The sequence below is a fragment of the Condylura cristata genome, unplaced genomic scaffold (genome assembly GCF_000260355.1).
Source record: "Condylura cristata isolate star-nosed mole 26May11 unplaced genomic scaffold, ConCri1.0 scaffold00031, whole genome shotgun sequence".
Lineage (NCBI taxonomy): Eukaryota > Metazoa > Chordata > Mammalia > Eulipotyphla > Talpidae > Condylura > Condylura cristata.
Genome location: NW_004567132.1, coordinates 13,484,577 through 13,512,433, shown reverse-complemented (window position 1 = coordinate 13,512,433; position 27,857 = coordinate 13,484,577). Strand labels below are relative to the sequence as shown.

At 37.8% G+C, this 27,857-nt stretch overlaps 1 protein-coding gene across 7 annotated transcripts in view; it reads left to right on the top strand.

The window, feature by feature from the left end:
• The window catches only part of AAK1 (AP2 associated kinase 1), a 158,708-nt gene extending 136,561 nt beyond the window's left edge, over nucleotides 1-22,147 (top strand). For 6 of the 7 annotated variants that reach the window (XM_012731498.1, XM_012731502.1, XM_012731501.1 and 3 more), the window contains 5 exons: nucleotides 755-856; nucleotides 1,816-1,917; nucleotides 3,521-3,631; nucleotides 5,071-5,181; nucleotides 15,368-22,147. In XM_012731498.1, coding sequence (XP_012586952.1) covers nucleotides 755-856; nucleotides 1,816-1,917; nucleotides 3,521-3,631; nucleotides 5,071-5,181; nucleotides 15,368-16,497 — 1,556 coding nt within the window. In that variant the 3' untranslated portion in view covers nucleotides 16,498-22,147. Of the gene's footprint in view, nucleotides 1-754; nucleotides 857-1,815; nucleotides 1,918-3,520; nucleotides 3,632-5,070; nucleotides 5,182-6,077; nucleotides 7,042-15,367 lie in introns of those variants that run through there. The other variant, XM_012731504.1, reaches the window with a different exon arrangement.
• Nucleotides 22,148-27,857: the final 5,710 nt, after the last annotated feature.

Sequence of the window (27,857 nt, the reverse complement as noted above, 5' to 3'; positions counted from 1 at the left end):
GAAGTTAACTTAGTTATGATTTAATTGATTCTTTTAGTGCATTATAAACCGTTTTTAAATCCAAGTCCAAAGCACAGAGACTCAGAACTAAGCCCAGAAAAGGATTTGAATACAGAGACTTATATGCAAATGTTGATGGCAGCTTTCTTTTCAGTAGCTAAAATTGGAAACAACTAGATGTCTATCAACTTGTGAATGAATCCACAAAATCCATTCAGAAAATGGATCACTTCTCAGCATAACACAGAGCAATCTACTGATGCATGTGATAACATGGTGGAATCCACTAGGCAGAAAAGACTATATACTGTATAGTTCCACTTATAGGACAGGCTTGAAAAGGTAAAACTGTAGAGACAGAAAGCAGATCATTGTTTCCAGGGTCTGGGGCATAAGGGTTTTTTGGGGGATATAAAAAATCCCTATTTCATTGGTGTTTACATGAATGTATACATTTATCAAAACATCCAATTGTGTATTTAAAACTAATGACAGTTATTCAGTGTAAATTATACCTGAAATTTAGAAACAAACTTCAGGCAGCATCTTGAATGTTTCCCAAAGTAATCATTTCAATTGGGGAAATAATTATTCATAAACTTCAAAACATTGAAAACTTATTCTCAGTAAGATAATGGATCCATACAAAATTTCGACCATCTAAAATGTTTGCAAGAAAACAGTGGAAGATCACCTTGCTTAATATCTCATTCTGTTTATGCTTTCTTTCTTTCTATTTCTCTGCCCAACCTAGAAAAACTAATTGAGGGCCTCAAATCTCCTGACACTTCTCTTCTGCTCCCTGACCTCTTGCCTATGACAGATCCTTTTGGTAGCACTTCTGATCCTGTAATTGGTAAAGTCAACATCTCTGTTTCTTCAGTCATGTATGATCTGTATGTCTTTTTCAAGAATAACTGATTAGAGCTTCCTAACGAATGGCCCTGATGAGGATTAGAAATGCTATATGACCTCCTGGTGTTGGAAGCTTGTGCTCACCAGAATCCAAGGCTATTTGCTCTTACTTCTTATCACCACAAAAATAGTATTTTCCTTCTAGGGGAAGGGCACTGTTCTTTTTGCCTTTCCTGAATCTGTAATGAATGAGGAGGAATGTGGAAATTTTCACATTTGATTACAAGAACTTTATGAAATAAGCTGGTTTTGAATGTTAGTAGATTCTTTTTTAGAAGATCTCTGTATGTATCAAGTATTAATTACAGAAAATATTTGCCCAATGGTGAAGACCCACAAGTAAGGTCCAGCCAGGACCTTGGTCTACTCACTCTGCTTTTTTCTTGTGCTCCACTGCAAGGCAGTCAAGACCTCTAAAATATCCAGGGAAACAGGCTTAGATGTCTCACAGGCAGAGTACCTCCCAACTGCATTGTGAGATGGGGGTTGAGATGGACTGGTAGTCTTTGCAAGACATAGCAAATGCTTATTCTCAAGTTTATCCCTGAGGTACCCAAAATAACCAGAAGATGCTAAAGTGCTTTTCAGTCTGTGTCTTCTGACCTGGAAGAGATCTGCTGGGCGGGGTGGGGTGAGGATGGGGGGGCTCACATTCTTCATTTATCTGTAAAAACTGAGAATCACTGGGACTATCCCCAAGTGACTAAACTTGCCTATAGATGCTCAGTCAGTGAAGACCAGACACTTAAAACAGAAGAAATGAAGTAACTGTACTTTCTTTCTTACTGACACTGGCATTTTAGAACCTTATAAAGGAAAGCCTTGACAGTATTGTTTAAGGAGCCATCTGATTCCCTTTCCCTTACACTTTGCTCTTCTTTCTTAATGCCTTTACAAAAGAAAAAGCTGATGTTGCTGTTGAGAGTCTCATACCAGGGCTGGAGCCTCCAGTGCCCCAGCGCCTCTCTTCTCAGACGGAATCTGTGACCTCAAACCGAACAGGTCAGTCAGGTGTCTCGGTAGCTGCATGAATGGGTCAAGTGTGCTGAGCCTCAGAGCCCATCTCTCCCCCTACAGCAGATGAACCTGGGCTTACTTTGCAGCCAACTTAAGTTAGTTCCTCCAAGAGTGAATGGTTTGTATTATAGCCCCATCCTCTAGATTTTGAGTAATATATTTCCTCACCAACATACTTGTAGTCACCAAAGTGGGCAGAGTACTTTTTGGAGCCATGTTTTTTTGTTTGTTTTTTTTTTAAGTGACCCCTGGGTTTTCTCTGATTATAGTATTTATTTATTCAAGATTCTTTCCGTTGGTGACAGATTCACTCCACTTCCCTAAGTAAAGATCTCTGCTGAGCCATAAGGATGCCCTTAGATTCCTGAGCAGTCTTTCCTATCTAATAGTGTCATGTCAAATAGCTCATGTTCTATACGTTGACATTCATTTCCCCTCGCAGTGTTTTCATCATATGCAGGTGATTTGATGTTAAATTTTTGCAAAGTTGAAATCCTCCCTGGATCCAGTATTGCTTTCACAATAATTTCAGAATTCACTCTTTGTAGAATTTCATTAATGTGATTTTGATAGTCTTCATTTTAATTAGGTCCATATTGGGGGCCTCCCTAGTGGTACAGGGGTTAAAGACAATGCTATCAAGCTATTGCCCGCATGGGTTTGATCCTTGCAGGCCAGGGAGCTGAGCCACATGGTGCAGCAGACCTCTCCAGTCTCACGCATTGCTACTGCTAGCAGTATATTTCAGTAGATCTGCCTGTTCTGCTTCCCAAATCTCTGGTGATTCTTCTCACCTCCCCTGCAACTCTGCACCCTAGTTCTTATATGCATAAATAAATAAATATTTTAAAAAAGATTTTATTTAGTTATGCATACAGAATCAGAGTACAGGCCAGAGGTGCAGGAGTGGTGAGAGCATTCACCAGAGGCAAAGTGGGGAGCAAAACAGGCAGATGAGTACATACATGACTGTTTTCTTCTAGAAAAATTTCCTAGAAAAACAGTGTTAAAATGCTTGAACTTTAAATTTTGTCTTTTGTTCTTTAACTAAAAGCAAGATCTTATGTTCAAAGGAACGATTTAAACTTAAAGAATACTAGTAAGAGGCAGTATCTTTCTATTTTGAGTAGGAATCTTGTTTAGTCTGGACAGCAATGTTTAATTATGTCATTCTGCTAATAAGCCAGAGAAAACCCTGTCCAATGTGGACATCTCATCCTATAGTAACTTTGTTCCATGAATGTTTAAGGAAAATATAAATGATGCTCTTTAATAGCAAAATCCTTTTAGTCAAACAATACTGACTAAACTGAGTTGCTGAAGTTATATTAGCATCCAGATATAAATCAACAACCTCTGAGCAAAAAATTCTTTCATATTTATGTATTAATGTACAAAGAATCTGAAAAGATACTTCTGTAGATAGAAATCCAGAATGCTTAATATGTTTCCTTTGGTTTTCTTTCTCCTACTTCGGCTTGTATTATAACACATAAATGCAGTGACTTAAGGCTAATGTCTAATCTCATGATGTTGTGTGTATCATTTAATGCCATCCCTGACCTGGATGCTGTTAATCTGGACTCAGATTCTCTCACCGGGGAAGATTCCCTGATTGATTGCTCTCTACTTTCTAACCCTACCACTGATCTTCTGGAAGAATTTGCCCCTATAGCGATCTCTGCTTCGGCCCATAAAGGTAAATGTTTTCCTCTTCCCAGACCCATATATATCAAATGAAGGAAAAGAACTGAACAATTCCTGAGAATTTCCTTTGCCAAAGTGTTTCCTAGTGAAGGTTTTTAACTACCCCTTCTGTGAGAAACTTGAGTTTGTGCTCTTAGCCACTGATTTGCAGTCCATATCTATAAAAATCTTTAATAATGCTGAGACAACAGTCTGGCTTTCTGGAAATCACCTGGACTACAGATATTCCATGTTATCTATTAAAAACAGAGCTACATGCCTTTGCATCATTCAAATAGATGTTGCCAGTTAATGATACACTAACTGATTATTAATATATAATATTTGCTGGCCTAAGAATTTAAATTATCATCTGGTTTAACAAGTTTTTGAATAATGATTACTTTTATAAAGAAATAGGCATTATTCCTCTAAAGTTAGTCTTCAAACATTGAACTTATAAAATTTTGGACTTTAGTATACTTTAAGTCATGATTATTTCTCTTTCTAATTTACCATTTTCATTTCTTAGTCTTGAATTAATATTGACTTGAAATTCTGCTGTGTGTTTGGGTGGTAAATGTGGTTTTCTGGAAGGAGAAAATGTGCAGAGGGGAGAAGAGCTTACTCCTTAAAAGGAAATTCAAGAAGGAAGTCTTCCCCAAGGTCACTAAAAATAATTAGCCTCTTGTTTGCAATGATAGTAGCTGAGTTTTTGTTTTTACCCTTGATAGCATTGAAATAATTACCTTTTTATAGAATGTGTAGAGAGAAATTACCTGTTTAACCAATTATATCTGGCAGGAGCATGTCAGCAACAATGTGTAATTACAGAGAAACTTCTCTTGCAAAATAGGTGCTCAGCTAGCCCTTGCTAGTAAAACAGCTTTAATTAGCATTGAGATTTCTAGCAAACTTCTGTTTGAAGTCTCAGTGCATGGATTTTGTACCCCAGTGGTTCCTAAGACATAAAGTCTTTTTCTCCCAGTCACTGGACAATGAGTCCTTTCAGAAGTGAATTTTGTTTGTCTTGTATATAGTGATTGCTTCTTAAAAAGCAACTAATTACTTCCCACTACTTCCCCATCACTTTCTGAGTTTTTTTTTTTTTGGATATTACTACTCAGGCCGTTGATCAATGAGTAAAGAAGAGACACCTTACAGGAAATACAAATAATGGTCTTATACAAAGAGTTCTTCCTATAACCCACCTTCCTAATCATTTATGAAAATCTTAACATACCAGCTCTAAAAGCTTTTTTTCCTATCTCACTGTTTCCTAATTTTGCTTTTTATTTTATTTATTTTATTTTAACTCAAGAAAAAGAGCATTGTCACCTTTAAAAACATCAGTAATTGTATAGTTGGGATCTTTGTGTCTCTTACATAATCTATCATTTGCTAATCTCTGCCTCTGTTATTTCTGCTTGTATGCTTGCATTCTGTGTTAAGCTACAGAAGATAGTAATCTCATCTCAGGTTTTGATGTCCCTGAGGGCTCCGACAAGGTGGCAGAAGATGAGTTTGACCCTATTCCTGTACTGATAACCAAAAACCCACAAGGTAAGAAAGAGAGGATGAAGAAAAGAGAAGGGCTTGGTCAGCTTCTTCAAAATAGTTAATGTAACTAATCTATAAAGGGAGGGGAGGAAGCATCTTACTTAATGAAAGAAATTGGGGGTAATGACAACCATTGTCGACTAGACCAGCAGAGATAGATAGCTATCGCTAGACATACTGATATAGGATTCTTAAAACTTGCATATGGTATTTATTTAGAGAAAAGTATTTAATAGTTTGACGGCAAGCAGGTTTTTACAAAGTATGCAGTAAAAATAGTGGTTTTTCAGTCAATTGAACCTGAAAGCATAAATTTTTAAACAACACTGAACATTTTTAAAATCATGATTCGAACAACCTGTAATAAATACTTTTCCTAAAGAGATTAATGTATTTTGAGTACATTTGCATCTTTTGGACATTGGTGAAGCATCTTTTTTTCTCTTTGATGGCTTAAAATCATTTGAACTTGCCATAAAACACTGAATTGCCATAAAACACTGAATTGCCATAGGACTGCCTATTTATATTTTAGAACATGTTTTTATGGTAATGGTCTTACTGATTTCTCCCCAAAGGAAAAAAAAAATGCTGATTTTTATCTAATCAGGGAGGTTACTCAGTGTTGTCAGGAAGCTAGCATATAGTTAGCAGTTCTCAGGCAAAACATACTCCTCTTTGCAAGCCGTCTTGCCTCTTGTATAGTGTACATACAGTGCCTAACTTGTGGGAGGTGGTGGATGTATTTAAACATCAACATTTAAAGAGTTTGCAAATGTAAATTGTTGCTTCTCTAAGGGTTTGTTTTGTTTTTGTTTTTTTTTCTCCTTTGCTTGCTCTGCACATCTGAACCTTAACCCTCTGTGTTTTGTACTGAATTCCTATCTCTCCACTTCCAGGTGGGCACTCTAGAAACAGCAGTGGGAGCTCTGAGTCCAGTCTTCCCAACCTAGCCAGGTCTTTACTGCTGGTGGATCAGCTCATAGACCTGTAGCCGTGACCCAGTAGCAGATGCAGTTCTGTAACCTTCATACCGTAATATACATTTCATTACGGAGTTATAAGAAAAAATGATTTTTAAAAAAAATCTGCAAATAAGGGGCCCTCTGGCCCATATCTCCTCTCCTTTGCCTTCTCCTCTAGAATTGATAAGGAAAGAAAATTTCTTTGACCCTCCAGATACTCCTTGGCCAGTCCTTCCCTGTTAGTTTGCTGTGTTTTCTCATTACCATTCTTCAATAGCATTATCTTAAATCAAGCGCTAGATGCCATGAGCTTTACCTCTGCTGGAATCAATTCCACCAAAAGCTTAACTGTAACTGAAACTAGTGAATTGACACCTTTGTCTCATTCTTGCTAGGAATGACTTCCCAGATCAATCCTCCCAGCCCTTGTCTCCTTTGGCCAGATGCTGATGAATGTGTTTCTGTTTTTGCTTTTTATCCTGTTGCATTGTCATAAGGACTTGGCTTCTTCCGTTGGTCTTAACTCTAGGCAGTAGCCTGGAGATGTGTGTGTGGTTTCAGAGAGGATAAAACTGACTGATGGTATTTGTTTGAAAAGAGAAATGAGCCGAGCTCTAGCCAACCAACTTTGACCTTGTTTGATCATAGACTTAGCCAAGGGATTTTACACCCCATGCAACCTGCTCAGCATTCTGCAGCATTCTGGCTTCCATTGAACCGTGATTTCTCAGATCTGGAGACATGACTGCAAGTACTTGAGATCCCTGGATAAAATGTGTACATTATATAAATCCCAAGTATTGCCATTCCTTTTCATGTTAACTATCCCAAGCTGGGGTCTCAGAATTAGACCAAAATAAGACAATGGTGGTAAAATGATTCCTTTTAATAGAAGACTTTTCACTGGGGATGGGAGGGGGGGAGGGTGGAAAGGGGAAGGGAAGGAATTGTAGCAGAAACAGATGTATTTTTCTTGTGATTTTTATTTTGAATCGAAAATTGTAAATTGTGTATAAATGAAGACACTAAATAGTTCTGTTTCCACTTGGCGTTTCAAGTCTGATATCAGTTGTCTGTACAGGGTTTTGATCTCTTTCCCTTGTATAACTACACAGCTATCCTACAGTGTAACATATGGAACCATTTTGAGTAGACATACGTGTTGCTATAAGCTTTCAACAGGTCCTCTGTCTTTGTAGAAGAAGCATGTTGTTTGTTTTCAGGTAATCAAAAATAAGTATGCTGACAAGCTAGGTACAATTTGACCGTGACCACTTACTTTTCTTTCTTTCTGATGTTTGAATTGAAGGCTGCAGCCAGTGAAATATGTTCAGTTGATTTTCTTTGGCTTTTTAGATTAAGAAAACAGAACAAAACAAAGCGTAGTTCCCCACTAACTTTAGAATATTGTTCATAAAATAAATAAAGGACCCTGCACTAACATGACAAATTGCCTCATGGTCACCCTCTATATTTGTGCTTACTTACTGAAGTGTATTTTTTTCCTTACATGGAAAGCAATTTTATAAAATCATCCTTTTGAAGAGGTAGGCACAGAGGAAGCCCATTGTGGTTCTCTTCCTTGAGTGCCATTTTCCATGGTCAAAAGGGAAATTTAGTTGATTGGATTTGTACAAATAAAATTCCAAGACCACTTGCTTGTTTTTCTATCTAGTACTTTTGTTTCTTCTTTTTCACATGTGCACTTTAAAGGGGCTGGGGTGTGTGTGGGGGGGGGGGGTCGAATTTAACAGCAACAACAACCTGCAAAGCACTGCACTTTGAGGGTCAAACTTTGACCCCAGCAATGTGAGAACAGCCTTTGAAGTGCATCAGAGGAAAAGTCTGGATCTTTCAGTCTTCCTTCTGATGTTAAATTCAGCTTAGCTGAAACCAGTTGAGCTAAGTAAAGGCTTCTGTTAGGATAATGGATCATTTTCAAAAGTGTGGGAGGTATAACCTTCCTGCTGAGGAAAATAAAAAGATATCCAAGAAGAGCTCTTTATGATTAGATAGCAGTGGAGTTGGAATTTGGTTTGCCCCTTTATGGACAGGAAACTGACTGAAGATCAGACTTGTATGCTTTTTCCTGGACATAGAATATATATATAGACTAATGAAGGAAATATTTATTTTTAAATAAGATAATGTTTGTGCCTATGTTTTCCAGTTTGATTTTTTAAATAATATTGTTAGAAATATAATGAAATATCTCGTTGCTCTATTTAATTAAAACCATGAAGAATACATTTCAGAAATTAGGTGTTTTTAAGTTGTTCCTTTCATAATTATCCACATTTACATTGAGATATACTATCTGGTCATCCGACTCAATAAAGTTCAATAGAGACTTAATGAAAATGAACAGACTAGAGGTCAGAGACTTGATGAAGGAAGCCAGAGAGAGTTAATGACATAAGTTACCTTGAGCTTATTATCTAAGGATAGGTTCTTAAAGGGGGAAAGTATTTTTCTGTTAAGGGTTACATGTGAGTGACTGAGTTAAAGGCATTTTCCTTAATCTATAACATCATTCCTGAGCTGAAAGAGTTTTCTTAAGATGAGGATAGTGTGTTGATAGTTGATAGATTTATAAGGCTGTAGGTTGAGCTACAAGAGGGACTGTAAAGACTGTCCTCTAGTCCATCCACTTCATTTTATAGATGTTCAACCTGCAGCAGGGTAGTGGGAGAAGAGGAATGGGCAAGACAGGCCACCCTGGATTTTAGCACTGAAGATCACTTAGCCAGTAATCATCACTTCACTTCTCGGACCTGCTGTTTCTTATTTATAAAATTCAGGTGTTTGGATTGGATGGCCCTTAAAATTATAGAATTCTAGGGTTTTAAGGATATATTATTATACTTTGGAAGGACTATGAAGGATTTATATAATCCTGATGTTCTTTAGTTGTTTTCTAATAGTTCTTACCATTACTGTAACAGCATTTACATTTTAAAGAATTATAGTGGGCTTTGAGTAAACTGAGTTACTTTTTCTTGGTTATCTGGCTAAAAGTCTAAATCATCACTGAAAAATCTAGACATAGATTTTCCTTGTTTTTAGTATTATACACACCTCTATTTCAACAAAACCACATCAGCAGACTTCAGATACTGAGGAATTCTTTGATGATATATATTTAGTGTTCTACCGTTTTAAATACAGGCAGTTACTGTACACATGTTTCTGATTTGCTTTTAAAATTCTAAGTGTGCACGAGTATTAGCTATACCAGAAAATAACACAAATTGCCCTTTTCCCCCCCCACATACATAGCATTCAAATAACTAGATCACCAATTCAACCCCCCCTTGTATTTCAAAACACAGAGGATGTAAGGTTTAAACATATTCTTCCACATATGGTTATAGTTAGTAATTTCTTTAACAGACATATCAGAATTTTGATATCTAATTGAATGCTGTTCCCTTCACAGGCATCTGGTTTTACTTAGGAAGCTAATTTTTTTCTAGTGATGCTTCATTATTTATTTTCAGAATTCCTCTCCTTAGAAATAACATTAAGGAAGATAGGATATAAAGAAATCATTTGTATTATCTTATTAGCGTTGCTTTCAGCATCTAAAAGTGTATTCTTTACCTACTTTTTCCCCACTCTTGGTTCTGGGCTATATTTAATTATTTCCAAAAAGCAAAACCACCCCCTAAGATGAAGGTGGTTACTATTAAAGATAGCAAAACGGATAAACCACAGAAAATTTCATGAGAGGGCTTAATCATGAACATGATAATAGCTTAATTTTCTTAAAATTCTAAATATGGAAACTCCTATGGTTTTCTCTGTCTTTAGTATGGTTTAAAAATTGAGTTTTAAAATACCCCCAAAAGATGTTGTCACATGTTTAGTGCCACTATTAAAGGTGACTCTTCCTAAGTTAGAATTATAAGACCAGGATTGCTAAGTTATAGGGGAAAAGATTCAAGAAAAAAATATCTTTTTTTCTCACAATGAAATACTAGTTTTTTTAAATACTTTTTTCCTATTCTGTTAGAAGATAATTGGTCATTTTGATTCAAATCAACATGACTTCCCCTAAGTCAATGACTGCTCTGCCTTTAACAGGACTGTGGGAAAGAAGAGATCTTTGGGTTAACCTCAGTGCAAAGATGTGAGGGACCTCAGTTCAGCTAAATAAATCTATAAAAACAAAAGATACTTTGGACCAAAAGAAAGTCACCATGATGAGGTCTGTCTATCATCTCCAGGAAAATCTTCGTCTGTAAGATTTTCTTGATCCTGAAACCACAAACTTGGAGTTTGGGAGTAAAAATGACAGAATTACTCAAAGTATACAGAATTAAGTAACTAAAAAGCCAACAGACAGAACAGACTGTAATATGGACATTTAAAAGTGTATCTTTACTGACAGCCTAGACTGCAGTTGCAAGGCTATCTGTATTCATTTCCTGAGACTAGAACTTTTACAACACAAAGTTAGCCTTTTCTTTTCCCACAATAGTAATGTTCCTGAAGTTGGGTATGCTTGTGTTTCTTGAATGAGAATCCCAGACCTTCTCCATTAAGATCATCTGTAACCAGATACTATTTTGTTTCTCATGGCTTTCCTTTCACTAAAATGGGCACTGGAGGTCTTTTGGGTAATGCACACCTATACCGGGTTACCAAATCATGGCAGTTGCTATGAAATGAAAGTCACTCCCTTGGTTCTCACTTTGATGTAATGTCCTCAGTTTTTTCTTTTCCTGTGAATATTCTACGTTACCCTATTGTATACCCCTGGCCTCATGAATATATATTTAATACAAGTCTGTATCCTGTACTCACCAAAAAGACAGAGAGGTATATGAAGCTATCTTATACAGTAAAAATGTGAAAATTGAAGATTGCTACATAAACACTGTATAAAACATAAGTCTGTAAACAAATTTCTAATGTAAACATATAGGGGAATAAAGACTGTTGTCTGTTCAAACAGGAGCATGATGTTCAGAATTTAAATAACTCAAGTTACTGAAAACCACTTTTGCAAAAAGAATTTAAAAACATTGCTGAGTGACAGTAAGTACCTGTGCACCAGGGAAGTGCAGGTATGTGTGAAAGAACATGTTGAGGACATTTTAATGAGTCATGGTGACCATGGCTTAGCCTGGCAATCAGAGAGAATAAAACCCCCGTGAGTCTGCATTTGATATGACCATACGAAAGACTGTAAAACAGAGTTCAGATGTACAGCTACTATCCTCTAATTTAATCTTTAATGTACCCAGGCCAATTTAATTAAACACTTTATGTTGGCAACAGGAGTTTTAGGCCCAGGGAGAAATCTCTCTCATTTGATTATCCCATTGGCTTGCGTAGCATAGAATCATTAGCCAGTGTTGGCATCCATCAAACCACTTATTCCCCAGGCATGGGTTTACAGAAACTGTATAACATCTGGTAGAACCAAATGCATAATTTTATTCTCTGAGCCAGAAGCTCATAGAAAATGTTAGTTTGATGTATATTTCTCGATTACCTAATTGGCTCCAAGAGTGTTAATTTCAATTTGTGTGGTATTTCTGAAGTTCACATATAAGATTTCTATTTGCTAACTATATGAGGAGATTTCTCAGTCTTCATTTTCTAAGTCTTCATTTTCATTTTGATAGAAATCATGTCTTTGATACTCCTTCTAAATGCTGTTTCAGTTTATAGAGTAGGGAAAAGCAAGATTTGGTTGATCGTGATATATTACGTTAAGGAATGTCCACCTTGAAATTTAAATCTTTGGATTTTTTTTTTTAAGAACATACTCTGATGATATAATGTCCATCAGATAAAATTTCCATGGTGAAACTATTCCAAATTATTCAACACTTTTGGTTGCTTTGGAAATTAATAGGCAGTAAGGATATTGGCCAAGTCACCAAATGTTTCTTGGGACTTCTACTCCCTGACACACATAAACTCTTACTACATAATTTGAAGCCTCAAAATAGACTCAAATAGTGTTATCCCTAGTGGACATGTTGAAAGAGTGCTTAATCTTAAGCTGGCACATGGTGTATATTAGAGCTAGTGTGTTTCGACTTCTTGCTTAATTTAATGTGCTAAACCAAAAAAAGTAAAAAGACATGACCCTGTTTGAGGGAATGAGAACAAAATGCCCTACCTTAGGTTTCATGACAAGGAAGACCCTTGTGCAAACTGTGAGACCAGGACCTGAGCCTAACCATTACCCTCCACTCAGGATCAACTGGCTAGTTTGTTGAACTCTGTGGTCACAGGCATCTGCTGTGTATGCCGTTGGTTCCTAGAGGAATTGGGCTAATGGCATGCGGTTAAATTAGTTTAAACACTTCTTTGGTCCTAGGCAGAATGCTTCAAACATGTTTTCCTGACAGTACAAGGCTTTCTTCATGTGCAAAAACTGTTCACCCTGAAAACACACTTTCCCTACAAGAAACACACATTCATATTCCCAAAAAGACCTCTAACTGCCAACAAGATTTAATGTCTATCTTCTGTTTACAGTTATTTAGAATCTCTCCTTCTCTTGACTACTTTGTTTCTTGTGCCGCGCCACCAAAATTCCCTGAGGGAAAGTGGATGTCTGCGCTTCCCCATCCACCGGCTTTTCTTTGGTGTCCAGAGTGCCAGTCTTGGAGAGTTGCAAAGGGTGGTTGTTCTCTGCCTCGGTCACACTGCATCTCCTCTAAAAAGAATGGAAAGGTTGAGAGACTTGGAGAATCCTTTAAATGTACTTTTCTAATCCTGCAAAGCAGAAAGAGAGATCTGAAATAGGTCTGGCCTTATTTTAAAGGGCAGGAGACTAGTTTTCCCCTCAAACTTGGTGTTATAGAATTTTTGTGACTGTATTTGTGAATTTTAAAAAGTTGTTGGAATTTTAAATATGATTTCCCATTACTCACTATGAAGCTCACAGTCTATGCTCTAAGTTGGCGGGATCCCACTTATTTAACAAGTAATTTTAATGGGTTAAGCATGTTCTTCGATCCTTTCCAGCTCTGGATGTGGGCACCCCTCCTACTTGGCTACTTTACAGTTCTCAAAATGTAATCTAACACTGCACGCATCCAAAGTGCCCCTGATTCTATAGGTAGCTGCTTTTTGGCAGCCTTTGAATTGATTTGACTAAATTCAATTTAAATTTCTCAGATAACATCAACTCCAGTCAAACTGGTGTTCATTTTCAGGACTGATCTGTACGATGTCAGAGTTGACCCTTGGTTTGACTAAATTTGCCGTTTGTTTCCTAAGGGATACCTTTATTCTCCCAAGGAACCAGGTAATAGCATCAACTTCTGGAATAGTTTTGGAGAATAACCTGCCTTAGTTTTGGCAGGTGAAACCTTGTCCAACTAATACTGTGTTAGAAAATGATTTGGGAGCTTGAGGGTCTTTTGTACCACTTTGCTTGGCAAGTCATACTTTGGAACGCTTCTTTGCCCTTTTTCATTTGAATTTCCTCCTTGATTTCTATCATCTGGGAATCACTGTGATAGATCTAATATCAGTATACCTGCCTGGAAGATTAGATATACTTTTCCATATATATTGCAAGGGAGAGAGTGTTATTTATTTCCTCTCAGCTAGCTAATGCTTCAGTCTCTCCATAGGTACACATACTAAAGTTGTAATGCAAGGAAAATGTAACTCCCTCAAAAGTCATATTCTTCAAATTCTGTTCAGAAGACCTTTGGGCACCAATACAAAAATTAACTTAGACTCTAATGGATTTCACCAAATGTGTTCAGACTGCTAGTAAAGGAAATAAAAAATGGAGGGAGGGGAACATGGTTTTTGTTTTTAAAAACAAATATTTAAGGTCAGAACCGTTTAAAAAGAAGCAACCGTTTAAAAAGAAGCACTGCTAAAACGTTACAGGATTAAGAGAAACATAGTATTTTTGTATAGTATCTTCTGAAATGTTCAGATCTCTCTCTACATCTCTTTACATTGTAATGTCTCTAAGTGACTGGTTTCCCAATAAACTGATTTTGATGCCACTTTTGCTGTGTCCTGTGTGCTTTCATTCAAGTAGAAAATTTAGCAGGGGGTAATTTTTAGTAGAAGTTTCTACTAGCTAATGGTTTGCACAGGAGGGGTGAGGCTAATTTGGGGAGGGGTTTATTGAACTACCATTGTACAGAGGTTCTGAGTCATCTACAGAATCAAATCTTCATACCTAATGTTCTGAAATTGGTGGGTTGGGAAACCCATGTTGAAATGATATCTTTACCCCCCAACCACCCTGTCTCTGGATTCTTCTTGCTTAGTTACATATGCCTTTTTCCTGCCCTCTTGCTAACATGTGCCCAATGACATACTTCTAACCTGCTAATATTTCTTGGAAGGTAAGCTCTCTTGCATTCTGATAATTGTCTATTTGATTTTAAAAGCCAGAGCACCCTGAGGCCCCTCTACCTAGATAGAAATAATTTTGTATATTAGAGTTTGCAAGTACTCCTGTAATTACCCATGCCTTTTACTCCTTCTGCTTAAAGAACCTTATGGTGGTTTCATTTAAGCAGAAGAGTTCTTTTGCTAACTTAGAAGACTGAAAACAAAATTCCAGGACAACTCCAGCTGAAGGTGATTTATCTACTAATTTTGATATCTCCTTCCCTTAGAAAGTGCCTTCAGTATTTGTATTTGGGGCACTCTTGTGCTCTTTTGAGCAGTGCTTCTGATCTAAATCAAGTAAACTTGCATTTATCAAGCAGTGATGTTCTGCTCCTTTTTGGATGGGGGTGGGGGCAGGTCTGTCCTCAGATACAGGCAATGTGGAACAGATGTCTACATGTGGGATACTGAATTGAATTTGTTCCCAGACAGTATATCTGCATAATCCAGAACTGTCATGGTATATGTGGAGATGAGTGACTGGGTTTGTTTTCATTCCATCATGAGCCAGTGCCAGGTAGAGCAGGTGTCAGTGCCTGGCCCCGCGAGTAGGAGCATCGCGTAGTTAATGCTGAATGTCCGTGTGCCTAACATTTTCATTTCCTTTCCTGCATATTGTGCCTATCATGTTCCAAAATGTGAGACAGTGATTGGTTGTGTTCCAGTTTGTGTGTAGTTTCTTTGCCTGACTTTTATTTTTTCTGTTTTTTCCTTTTCCATTTTCAACATCTATCATTTGATCCCACAATGTTTCTGCTGCGGGCTGACCATTAAATGTTCAAAGAGCTGAACTGACCTATCCATTAATTCTGTATTTTGTGCTTTTCTAGGTCTCCAGAAAGAGCCCAATCCCTGTCCTGTAATAACTGTAGAGCACTTTAAAGAATCAACAGGCATTAAAGGCCTTGCCCTGTATCCAGACCCATCCAGAGTGCCTGGCACGAAAACTCAGAACAGTTTAGAATCTGACTATTTAGCCAGAGATGGCCCTTCAAGCAACAGCTCCTTCCACAGTAGTGAAGAGGAAGGTACTGACCTTGAAGGGGACATGCTCGACAGCAGCGGGTCTCGACCGCTCCTAATGGAGTCTGAAGAAGAGGATGAGAGCTGCAAGCCTCCCCAGGGGAAGCTGGGAGGAGCCACTCCATTCTCTCAGTCAGAAGTCTCTTCTGACCAAGCAAAGGTAGTACAAGGTGGAAGAAAGAATCAGTTCCAAGACCTCACGCAATCAACCACTTCTGGTCTTGGTGAGCCAGATGTTTTCGCCACAGCCCCTTTCAGGAGCTCAAGAATTCCAGCTAATGACATGGACATTTTCTCCAACGCTCCTTTTGTCTCCAAGGGCAGTGTGGCTCCTTCGCAGCCAGAAGAGGCGGATGTATTCTTGAGAGCTCCCTTTACGAAGAAGAAAAGCATGGAGGAGTTAACAGTTGCCCAGAGCTCCTCCCAGGAGTCACCTGCACAGGCCAGTCTTTTCAGTCAGACAGATGATATCCCTCTGCTTTCAGGCATTGATAGAGCCATATATACCTCTGTCCGAGCTCAGTGTTCCCTGCCTGGTTTTGTCCAACAATCTAACCTCCTCTCCCAGTCTGTACAAGCAGCAGACCCTCTTGATAGCATCTCTCCTAGGGGCTCCTCTTTGGAATCTGGAGGCCACTCGAATGACAGAAACAAAGGACCTCAGTCCCAGAAAGAAGCTGTGTCAGGCCCTATGGCTGGCAAACCATTCCGCCCCCAGTCTTTGTCCAAATATTCCCGTCACTATAGCCCAGAAGATGAGCCAAGTCCAGAAGCCCAGCCCATTGCTGCCTACAAAATTGTTTCACAAACCAACAAGCAGTCTATAGCTGGCTCTGTTTCCGTCACATCCCTTTCCTCCAGGACTACAGAGTTGCCAGCTGCTGATCCTTTTGCTTCAGCACCCTTTCCTTCAAAATCAGGCAAGCAGAAACCTTAGGAGCAATACCTGAGCCTTAGGCCTCTTTCTCTAACCCACTGTAATACACACCATACCATTCCCAGTTGAGCCTTCCTCAGAAAAAGAAAAAAAAAAATGTTATTTTAGTTCCATGGGTCAGAGCAGAACCTCCATCTACAAGCTCAGTTGAAACCTTTTTAAGTTATGCTCACTTCTTTTATTTTGATTTCTGGACCTTCAGTCATTTCCTTCTCCACCTCAACCCAGATCCCTTTATTTTCCCCAGAAACTGTTTAAATACCAGAATATTTCATCCCAACTCCAAAGTTACCATTTTATTGCTACTTTTCTTATAGTTCCTGTTTTGTGTCATGTCCAGTGAGAAATGAAACAGTCCTTCAGGAGTTGACTTAATACTCTAGGGGGGGTGGGGAAGGGATATTTCTGGAAAGAAGTGTAAAATTAAATTCCTGCACATCAAGAGGAGATGTCAACCTGCAGATACGAATCATTCCTGTAAAACCAGCAGCTCTAGGATTCTCTGTTCTGTTCCTGTATCTCTGCGAGCCAGGCTGGTCCTTGTGCATGAGTGTCTTTAGGTGTGTGTGTCAGACTCTTTCCTACATAGAAATGCAAACAGATGAGAGATTTGCTCATGTCTAATAATGTTGAGACTTCCCCGTATCCATGCTTTTGAAATCTGTCTGAATGCACAGGGGTGTGTGTGTGTGTGTGTGTGTGTGTGTGTGTGTGTGTACATGTGTGTGTGTACGTGTGTGTGTACGTGTACGTACACGCATGCTTGGGTATACAGGGAGCCTTTTACCTTTAGATAAATCCTGTGCCACCATGCCTACCTCCATGATCACTTATTTACTGGCATTTGCCTCCTGACCTAGCTGACTTGAATCCTTTCTTTATTAAGTTTTTTTCTTGTCCAAAATTGAAGTCATTGGAAAGTGTAGGAAAATCCTGCTGGAACTGGGGATTCAGAGTGAATATTTTCCCTCCAGAATCTTCTGTTTGCTATTAATAAATTCCATGTATCTAGTCATGAAAAATTGTCCTTTTACATTTTTCCCCTTAGAACAGTAAAAAAGAACATCTTGTTACTGTCCCAACCACTAAATATACAGCCTTGGTAATTTTTAAAAATACTCAAAAACCTTAGGACTGAGCATTCTCGCTGCCACTACAGAATTAATTAATCATGTTATTCATCACAAAATAGATTTGTTTGTTTCCAGGTCCTTGCCATCTTTCTCTACTGCCTCTTAAAGCAATATAAATCTGAGACATGTAAATAAATTTGGGAGAATGGGAATCCACTAGCCATGAAAACCTCTCAATCCTCTACCCTATTTTAGATATGCAGTAGGCCAGATAGGTGACTGACTTGTGTATTTTAATATCTCCTATTTCTGGAGATAGCTCACTCCTAGCTTTTTTCATGCCCTTCCTTACCAGTGCCTTAAACTGAAATGTCTCAATGGGAAGATGTCTGCTAAGGAAGTTGAGCTTCATGGGAAAAGCTGTTGTATTGTGTTTCAAGCTTTCTCTGACTTGTAGCAAATGTCCGTGATTTTTATTAGCTGGAAAAGTTGGGAGAGTTGCTTACCAAACCAAATGAATGATTAAATACTTGTTGGGAATTAATCCAGGAATCAAGCATGAATGCCAAACTAATGCAATTGATTAGGTGTGGTAGTCTTCAAATTGGAAGTTTGGAGATCTTTGCAGAAAGATGTAAATAGTTGCTTTTTGAGACATTTTCTAGTCTAGCCTGCATGTATTTCAAATGTCCAGGTTAAAAGGTAAATGTGACTAGTTAGCACTGGATCAGGTTCCTCATCAATGGCTTTCCACTGATGTTTCAACTATGTCAGAAACCAGTGTCTTTTATTTTAGTAGATGTTAAATTGTATTAAGAGTTTGCTTCCCCCCAGTTGTCTTTTCTGGGTTTGCTGTGTAACAATGGATGGAAAAAATCATCTTTCAACTTGAATGAGGAGTTTGGGCTACTGCATATGGAACTTTGCTTCCCAAACTCATCCCTTGGTAGTTAACAAAGTACTCAAAGGCAGGAGCTAAGAGGATAGGGATATTCAGTTCTCATCCCAGATCAGAAATATATTTTAAAAAGTGATTCTCATCACCTTTCCTAATCTGGATTGACTCTATAACAACCCTGCAGAATGTCTTTACTTCAGTTATAAGTACATCCCCTCTTTAAGTAGCTATTTTATTTTTCATGATAAAATCAATAAGTTCATAATGATTTTACTTCATAGTCAGTCATTTCTCATTCTCACTGGAGACCCATGATGGGTGGAGACTCCCAGTACATTTGAATGAGAAATTAATAGAAACACATGAAAATTACTTGTAATGTTGTTTTTCATGAGTAATACATGTTTTTTTGTTTTTGTTTTTTACTATTGGATTACATTAATCATTAGCTAATAACTAGTGAGTTCTGTTCCCATGTTTGGATCACATAGTGAAAAAAAATCATTAAATAAACTGCATCATTTAAAGATACAGTGTTACTGCCAGAAGCTATTCTGAATATAAAAATCTGGAAACTTTAGTTTCAAGGGACTCAGGAATGCTCAGGATCTTTTGAATTAGTAGCAAGTTACGGTTTCCAACAACTATATTTCAACAGGTTAACACTAAAAAGAAAATATATAGTCAACAAAGTAACTCATCACTTGTTTTATCAACACAAGTGGTCTGCATGCTTGTTTTAATTTGTTAACTCCATATTAACATGTTTTATACATCTGATAGGGATGCAGGAACTGTGACCTTTCATTTCAGTGAATCACAGTGAACTAGGATATATGTAATCAAAAGGCATTGAACCACAACATGCACTGACAAATGCTTAAAGAATCCATGTTAGTTGACTAAGGACTCTATTGAATGAAGTTATTTTATGTGTGGTGAAAAGTATTTAATGTATCTGTTCTTAGCCTCACCTACAGCTCTTTAGCTTTAAATCCTTAGTAGACTGGAAAATGGAATGAGCAAAACTTGATTTGGAAAAACATGCTGGGCAGGACACAGGGCATCTAGTCATAAATGGTTTCATTTTAGGCCCGCTCATTGGTGAGTTGAAATACCGTGTATATAAATAAATGGGTGTGTATGTGTTTACATGCCCGTGTTAAGACTGAGTTTAATCTGATAACCAAAATTTCTAAACTTAAAAAAAAAATGCCAGAATCTTACTGATCCATTATTTATTGAGTACATTTTAAAAATTCTATATATTAGTGCTTTCAACTCTTTGGTTGAAAAGTTATAAAGTAGTAGATTTTGGTTTTATTTCAAATAAGTATAGTCAACTAGAGTGATTTGGCAATAAAAATTTAATCATGTTTTATTTGCTTCCATATAGAAAAGCAATCAAAATATATCATAATAATATGTATACAGTTTATAAAATAGGAAATTTTATTTTAGGAAATTAAGAGTAGGATCTGGCTCATACTAGTTTAAAATGGAGCCACTTTGGTCCCTTTAATAAAGAACGGCACTATTCTCTGCTACATATAAGGACTTAAAGTTGGAAAACACATACCAAGCAACTTTGGGATGGCTGCTGGTCACACAGATGGATAAATTTGGAACCTAGATTATTTTGATGAAAGGTACAGAGGAGAGCTGCTAAAAAGACACCACAGTTTATAAAGAGGCAGGGATACCTTATAATCGCCAGAGCCAACCCTGAATTCTAATCGTCCAGTCCTGTCAAACAGGGAACATGAAGAATTAAATGAAGTTGTTTACTTTTTAGTTTTTACTACTAATAGTTGTTTTTGTTTTAACCACCAGAACATTTGTAAATGTGTGACTTGTGAAGTTCACATAAGGAAGGATTTCAAAATGGTTGAAAATAAGCGGTTTCTGGTTGGGAATTTTATGTTCTTTTGCTGCAAAACAAATTTACTCGGTTACTGAAAAAGCTGCTGCCTCTGCTTAGATGTGGGTCTATAGTGTCTTGATTTCCAGGATGGCACATTGCTCTCTGGCTTCTGGTTCTACCTGCCTCTTTTGCACCTAGACCTTTATTAGGAAACAAATCTCCCACACATAGTGTCCAAGATCCTGTCAGAACACACAGAATGTCCTTACCTATTTTTATTCTACCCCATAAGTCTTTCTGGTTCACTTCCCTGTTCCTTTATCCCCTACTCATTTCCTCACTTGACATTCCCCTGTTATCACCACACCAATAAATGAATGATGAAAGAGAGAGGATTGACCGTGTTAATTTTTACTTTTCTTCCTTGTTCTGTAAACAGTTTCTTACATTTCAACCTAGCCTGTGGTAATCTCATCACACTAGAATAGTTTCAAATAAAAAATGAAATGGTTCACATACTTCTTTTAAAGGATGAAGGAAGGTTGGCAGAAGCCTAACCTTATTTTATGGAGACAGAGCCCAAAGATTTCTCTCCACCTTGATCTAACAAAGGCCCAGAGTGCCTTAGAATGCAGAAGCAAGTTTGTTGTATGAAGGGAGTGTGGGATAGCTTGAACATGTCTAAATGTTAACAAACACACTGGTGGCTTAGTCCAGTATTCCATTATTTGTGATTCCCTAAGATTTTAGTCTGAGCCACTTTCCAGCAATTTCAATGTGTGTGACACTGTTAAAAGTTTATAGTAACATGTTTTGCTCTTGAAATTCAGTGTTATCTGCATTACACTCTAATAGTATCATGTATACAGGTTAAAAGGATCTGCTTGATTTCTTTTGGCAAGGAATTACAGAAAATGTTTTTACCAATGTCAAAGTGAGGCTTTGGGAGTGAGAACAGTGTACCCCATTCACTCTAAAAAATGCAAGTGTTCTCTGAGTCTACCAAAGACTCCTATTACTCCTATTAGAGGATTGGATGAAAAGTGTGTGTGTGTGTGTGTGTGTGTGTGTGTGTGTGTGTTCTCTGAGTCTACCAAAGACTCATATTGAGGACTGGATGAAAAGTGTGTGTGTGCTGTTATGCTTTTTACCGTGGTGTTAAGACCTTACAAGGACATCCAAAGAATACCAAGAGGTGACAGTAGATATTTGGCATGGGTGAATTCAGTTCCCTTCACCACCAAGTCTGAGAACTATTATTCTAATTAAAGGTGGGAAAAAGCAGCTATTGCCTTAGTCTCATTTCCAGTCAGCATGTTTCTTCTTAGCCACAAGAATGAAACTCAGTAGGGCTTGTCCTGAACCCTTGACTCCTGTGGTATTGAGAGAACAGTAGTGACTAGAATACTACAAGGCCTGCAAGATGTTACCTTGAAAGAGGAAATGTTAACATCACTTGTAGGGGATTAGAAACCTCTACAATAAAGGCCAAGACCATGCTCATGCTATGAAGAAGAGGTGAACTCCCTCTGCTGACTGTATTTTGAGTTGACTGATTGAGGTCAATCCAGCTATAAGGAGTATTGAGGTCATCAGATCTTAGCAGCAATATGTGCATGCAACATCAAGGGCTATGAAGTGGAAAGGAAGGGAGAAAGACAAAGTCAATCTTAACAGTTTTTGCTATACCTCTTATTTGCAGACTATTGGATTTATTGTTATTGCACTCTGTGTGAGCTATCTTATGTATCTGATAGTTTTTATGAATACTTGTTTGAGTTATAAACTCCTATATACTTTATTAAAATGACCTAATTAAAATCAATGACTTGTACTTTGTATTATTTCTAAAGTCAAATTTCCTAAGATTAAAAGACTCTATAAGCACTTTTCACTTATTTCCAAGCCTAGTTTTACATCTTCAAATTTCAAAAAACAACTTTTGGTTAGTTGGTTTCCAGGTTTTATGTGGAGATACAAATAAAATAAAACAAGATAATGGGGCTTAAGGCTGAGCTGGGAGGGCGGGGGTGGTGGTGCAGAAATCCAACACAAAGCTCCCTATGGAAAATTTCCTGTGAACTTCTAATATGTCTGTTACCCTCCTGTGTATCTGCATCAATATGCAGTCTTTTTTTCTTTAATCCCTGAAAGAATCCATATTTACATAAACTACATATTTACATAAGTCTTGGGGGAAAATTGTATTTTAGAATTATTTAACCCATACTTAAAGTGAGTACCTGCCTGCCTATTTCCAAATTTGAGGACATAACAAATAGTTACTTGAACTTTAATGATATTGACATCCATGACTCGGAGAAGTGCTAATGTGCTGAGGTAACATCAGTGATGTTCAAAGATAATCTAGGAATCAAAAGAATTCTGTATAGCATGCAGAAGAAAAACCTAAATTGCCTACTTTTTCTGAGGATATAAAATCTGATTCATCTATATTCTCCTATATGGAAGGAGAACAAGTAATTCTTCAACCTGTTTCTGTGTAAGCTTAGCCCAGGGTCCCAGAAGGAGACGCCCTTCAGAAGTCAGCCCAGTTTCTAGTAATGAGGTTGTGGGACCAAGACCATCAGTAGATTTGGAATTCCCAAAGTTCAGATATGATGAGTTTTCCACCAGGTCTCATTTTTGAGCAAGACCTTTTTACTCTTAAGAATATACTTTTTTATTCCATAGAGAAGCTTGAGGTTATATAAAGGGAATTGATCCATTTGTTTTAATAAATTACTCAACATTAAGTTTATGAATATGACTAGTAGAAAAATTCAGTTCAACACTGCAAAAAAAAGCATGTGATTAAAAGTGAGAGAATAATAAAATCTTGATAAAATTTAAGCTAGCTCTGGTTGGGAGCTTGTATTTGGTAGTTTTAGTGGCCACACAGAACTCAATAACAGAAAATACCATTGATAATACTTGTAATGAACCAAAAATTAACATCTCCATGATAAAATGTTTATAGAAAAAATCTAGTCCTAATGAAAACAGTTACAATAAAATGGAACTGCATTGCATAGGAAATTTATCAAAGAATTAAACTGCCTTAATGAAGTTGCTTAACAAAACTTCCTGATGAAAATTAATATTAGCCCAATTAAAATAATCTGTATTTACAATTGGAAAGACATGGAAACAGCCCAAATGCCCAAAAGTAGATGACTGGATTAAAAAGATGTGGTATATATACACAATGGAATATTACTCAACAACCAAAAAAAAATAAACACACGCCTTTTGCAGCAACATGGAGCTGGAAAATGTTTAGTGAAATAAGCCAGAAAGAAAAGGAAAAAATACCATATGGTTTCACTCATAGCAGGAGTATAAAGGACCAGGCAAGGAAATAATAATAATGAGCAGCTATATACCAGAGACATTTTACGGGGATGGAATGGGGAGTGGGATCAAAAACGATGGGGTGGGGGGGAAGTTTACGGGACTATGGTGATGGCACCCGGGTGATATGGTGATGGGAAGCCCAAGGGGATTACAACTGAGATGGAAAAAGGCACAAAATGATGTAAAAATAAACTATTACTATATTATTAAAATAATAATAATCTGTATTTTAAAACACTGGGAAGATCAACTATACTGTTTTAAAATACCTAACACTTATAGATAGGCTATCAATGTAAACTTGTCCTGATGGCATTAGATGGCTCAGGAGAGAAGTATGACTGCTGATAGAGAAAACTCATCAAGTGGTATTTGAATGCATGGATTTAGGTGAGTTCAATGAAGAAGAATGTAGAATGAGAAGAGCATTTCCTCCTTCAGGAACATCAACATTTAAAGGATGGCGGAGGAAAAAAGGCCATGAAAGAAACAGCCATAAATGTTGGCAGGAAAGCAAAATTGACACCAAAGTTAAGGAAGGAAAACATTTTAAGATTAGCAGTGGTCATTATCAGAAAATACCAGAATGAGACAGAAAAATGTTTATAGTATTTATCCATCAGGCCACTGGTGAACTTGGCAAGAACAATTAGTTAAGTAGTACAGGCAGACTGCAGTGGGTTGAGTAACCCATGTGTGAGGAACAAAGGATACATTTTATGCAAGGACTTCAGTCCTTAAGATTTGAAATTGTGCTTTTCCTGACAATTATTAATATTAGCATTCTGTACAATTTAAGACTTTATTAATTTCTTATCTAGTGCTTTCAAATTCATATAAAATGGGCCATGCTAAAAGCTTAAATGGAAATGAAAGAGCTAGGAAACTTGCCCATGGAGGACATGGATAAAAAGGGATTAATGGGGAAACACTTGAATATGTTTCTATGGCAGCAGCTAACAATAAACATCCTATAGAAAGGGTACAGATGAAGATAAATAAGAGAACGAAAAGAACTAGATTGCAAGCATATCCAGCACCCAATCTTGGTTTTCAAATACTATTATAAAAGGAAACAGTTCTATGGAGAAACATCTGATTCTGGTTCTGGGGAAGGAAAAATGTAAAATGGGCCAGGAGCATCTTCCCAAAACACAAAAATTCATAGGCACCAACCTAAAAGAACTCCTGGTGGTCAAAGCTGGAAGAAATTGAGCAACAAATACTATAGCATTAGACTATAACAAAAGTATAATGCATAGACCCAAGAGTCCAGACTGATATAAAAATGATTGAATAGAAAGTTATGTTGATACATACTTTTCCCAGAAATTTTGGTTTAATACTTCCCAATGGTTCTGCCTCTTGTGCATGCATCATCAAAAAATAATTTAAAATAATTAAAAATATATATTATTTAAAAATAATTCAAAATTGGGCCCTCCCTATTGGTGCAACGGGTACGCACCACTGGAAGGCAAGCAGTGCAAGTTTGATCCCCAGCTCCAGAGGTGATTCCATATGGTGCGACAGACCTCTCCTGGCCGGCCCACTGCTCCCCTCAGCAATGTACTTTGTGAATTTGCCTGTTCTGCTCCCCACTCTGTCTCGGGTGAATCCTTGCACTACCTGTACCCCAGTTTTGTATGCATAAATAAATAAATCTTAAAAAAAAATACCACTAATTACCATTGAAAAAAATTCAAAATTGGGCCCTCCCTGGTGGTGCAGCAAGTTAAAGCACACTAAGAAGCTAAAACCACATCAGCATGAGTTCGATCCCTAGCCCCAGAGGTGACCCACATGGCGTGGCAGACTTCTCCTGACCTGCCCACTGCTCCCCTCAGCAGTGTACTTTGTAGACCTGCCCGTTCTGCTTCCCACTCTGTCTCTGGTGAATACTCTCACTGCCCCTGCACCTCTAACCTGTACCCCAGTTCTGTATGTATAAATACATAAATCTTTTAAAACATTTCAAAATTCTGTTTTAACCTGCTATTGGGCACCTTAAAGCTCTTTAGTTTGTATATATTGCATATTCTGAACTTTGGAGGTATTTAGGGTTGTAAAGATTGTTGCCACTGTAAAGATTCTGCAACTGCCCATTTATCTCTGGAGATGTAAATAAACCAAATGAAATGCTTCCACTGGAAGGCTTATATTGAGCTTGTAGCTCTATGTTAATCTTCTAAATATTAAATAAAGTATAACTTTTTGAAAAAAAATTAAATGGGGAAGAAAAGACAAAGACATATCTTACAAGGATGAATTCAATTTATGTAATCCACTCCCTAAGGAAACAGAGCTTGACTCCACCATCTTGGAATGTGGGGTATGCTTTCAATGGTTAGTACATCAAAAGAACTCACAGGAATAACTATGCAGCATGGCCTCCTTGGAGGCCATTAAGGCATTAAGTCTCATTGCTTTATCATTACAATTCTTCTATGCCTAAATAAATAAATATGTTAAAAAAAATTAACTATGCAGCAGAAAAACTTGAGAAACATCACCTCAGCCAATGACCAACGTTAACAACAGCCGTAGAAAGTCATGTTTATAAATTTCCATTGATAGGCTGGGATGAGAAGGGTATTTTACTGTTGGGTCCTTTGCCTGGACAGACCTCCCCACCTCCCCCACAAAATCATATGCACACTGTTGTGTGGAAACAAAGAATGAGCCATGGGTGCTGGAACAGAAAAACAGGAGGCAGGAAGTGTTCCTGCCTTGTGTTTGCTACCTTGTGTTCTTTGACCCCCATGCTGTTGTAGCATGTTATTGATGCACTTGCTGAGAGCTTCCACCTACCCCCAGCCCCAGGCTCCATGCTGAAGGGTATAAATAGGGAAGGAGAGAAAAATAAAGTGTGCCTTTGCTTGCTGACCAAGAAGTGTGTGTTTTAATCCTGACGTCCTTCGCTCAGACCATCTCAGCTGTCCTGCTGGCGCGGCATTTTACCACTGTTGTCTTCCTCCCAGAACCCATAACCTTATTTATGAGAGGAACATATGACACATTGCCATTCAGAACATTCTACGAATAACCTGACTAGCAGTCCTCAAAACAAATACCCAAGTCATCTATAGCAAGGAAAGTTTGAAAACAAGGAAAGTCTGTGTTCCTGATAGGGTTCTGGAGACCAGAAAAGAAACTTTAGGCAGATAATGAAGTCCTAATAAACTGTGGAGTGTGGTTAATGCTGTTTCCTTAGCTGTCATGAATAGTAATGCTAGTTCCTTAGTTGTGGTTAAATAAGATTTTATCATCAGGGAACCTGGATAAAGGAACAATGTCTAGAAACAAACTTGCAGTCCTACTGCAGTGGTGCCTGGGCCTGCATGGCCAGAAGCAATGTCCCTACACAGACACAATGGTCAAACCCAAATTACCAGGTGCCTTCATCTTAGGTCTCAAATCTAAGGACTCCTTCCTGACTTTGGAGGTGAAAAGGGACAGGTTTAGGGTGATGAAGGACGCCCAGGTTTTGGTGGTGATATAAACCATTGAGAGCATTAAACAGCAGAAGAGTTACAAAGCTTGTAGAGCAATTTAGGGGAATAATAAAGTACGAATTCTGTCTTTGAAAGATCTATGTCATATTTAAGAAAGAGGAACAGGCCCTCCCTGTGGCACAACAAATTAGGGCACAGCACTGCAAGCTGGCCGCAGCAGCTTCAGTGTGAGCACTAATATACCCTGCCCTGGAGGTGACCACATGGCGTGGCAGACCTCTCCTGTCTCACCCGCTGCTCCCCTCAGCAGTGTACTTCATCAGTCTGCCTGTTCTGCTCCCCACACTCTCTGGTGAATCCTCTCACTGTCCCTGCACCTCTGGCCTGTACTCCAATTCTGTATGCATAAATAAATAAAATATTTTTTTTAAAAAAAGAAAGAACATATTTTTCTTAACAAACCAGGATTTGAAGAGGGTTGTAGATAGAGTAGTAAGAAGGCATTATCGCTATTGTCATTTATTTAAACCATTTCTCCATTGATTGCTTCACCAATTTCTGACTAAAAGAGGGATCACAATACATTTCTCTGTCTGCTCCCACTTTCTTGTAGAAATTCTAGCAATCTACATCTGTCCCAGTGACTAAGATCACATATGCTTGGAATAGATTCTGTTCTGCTACCATTTATCTATTTATTTCAACTGCTCTGT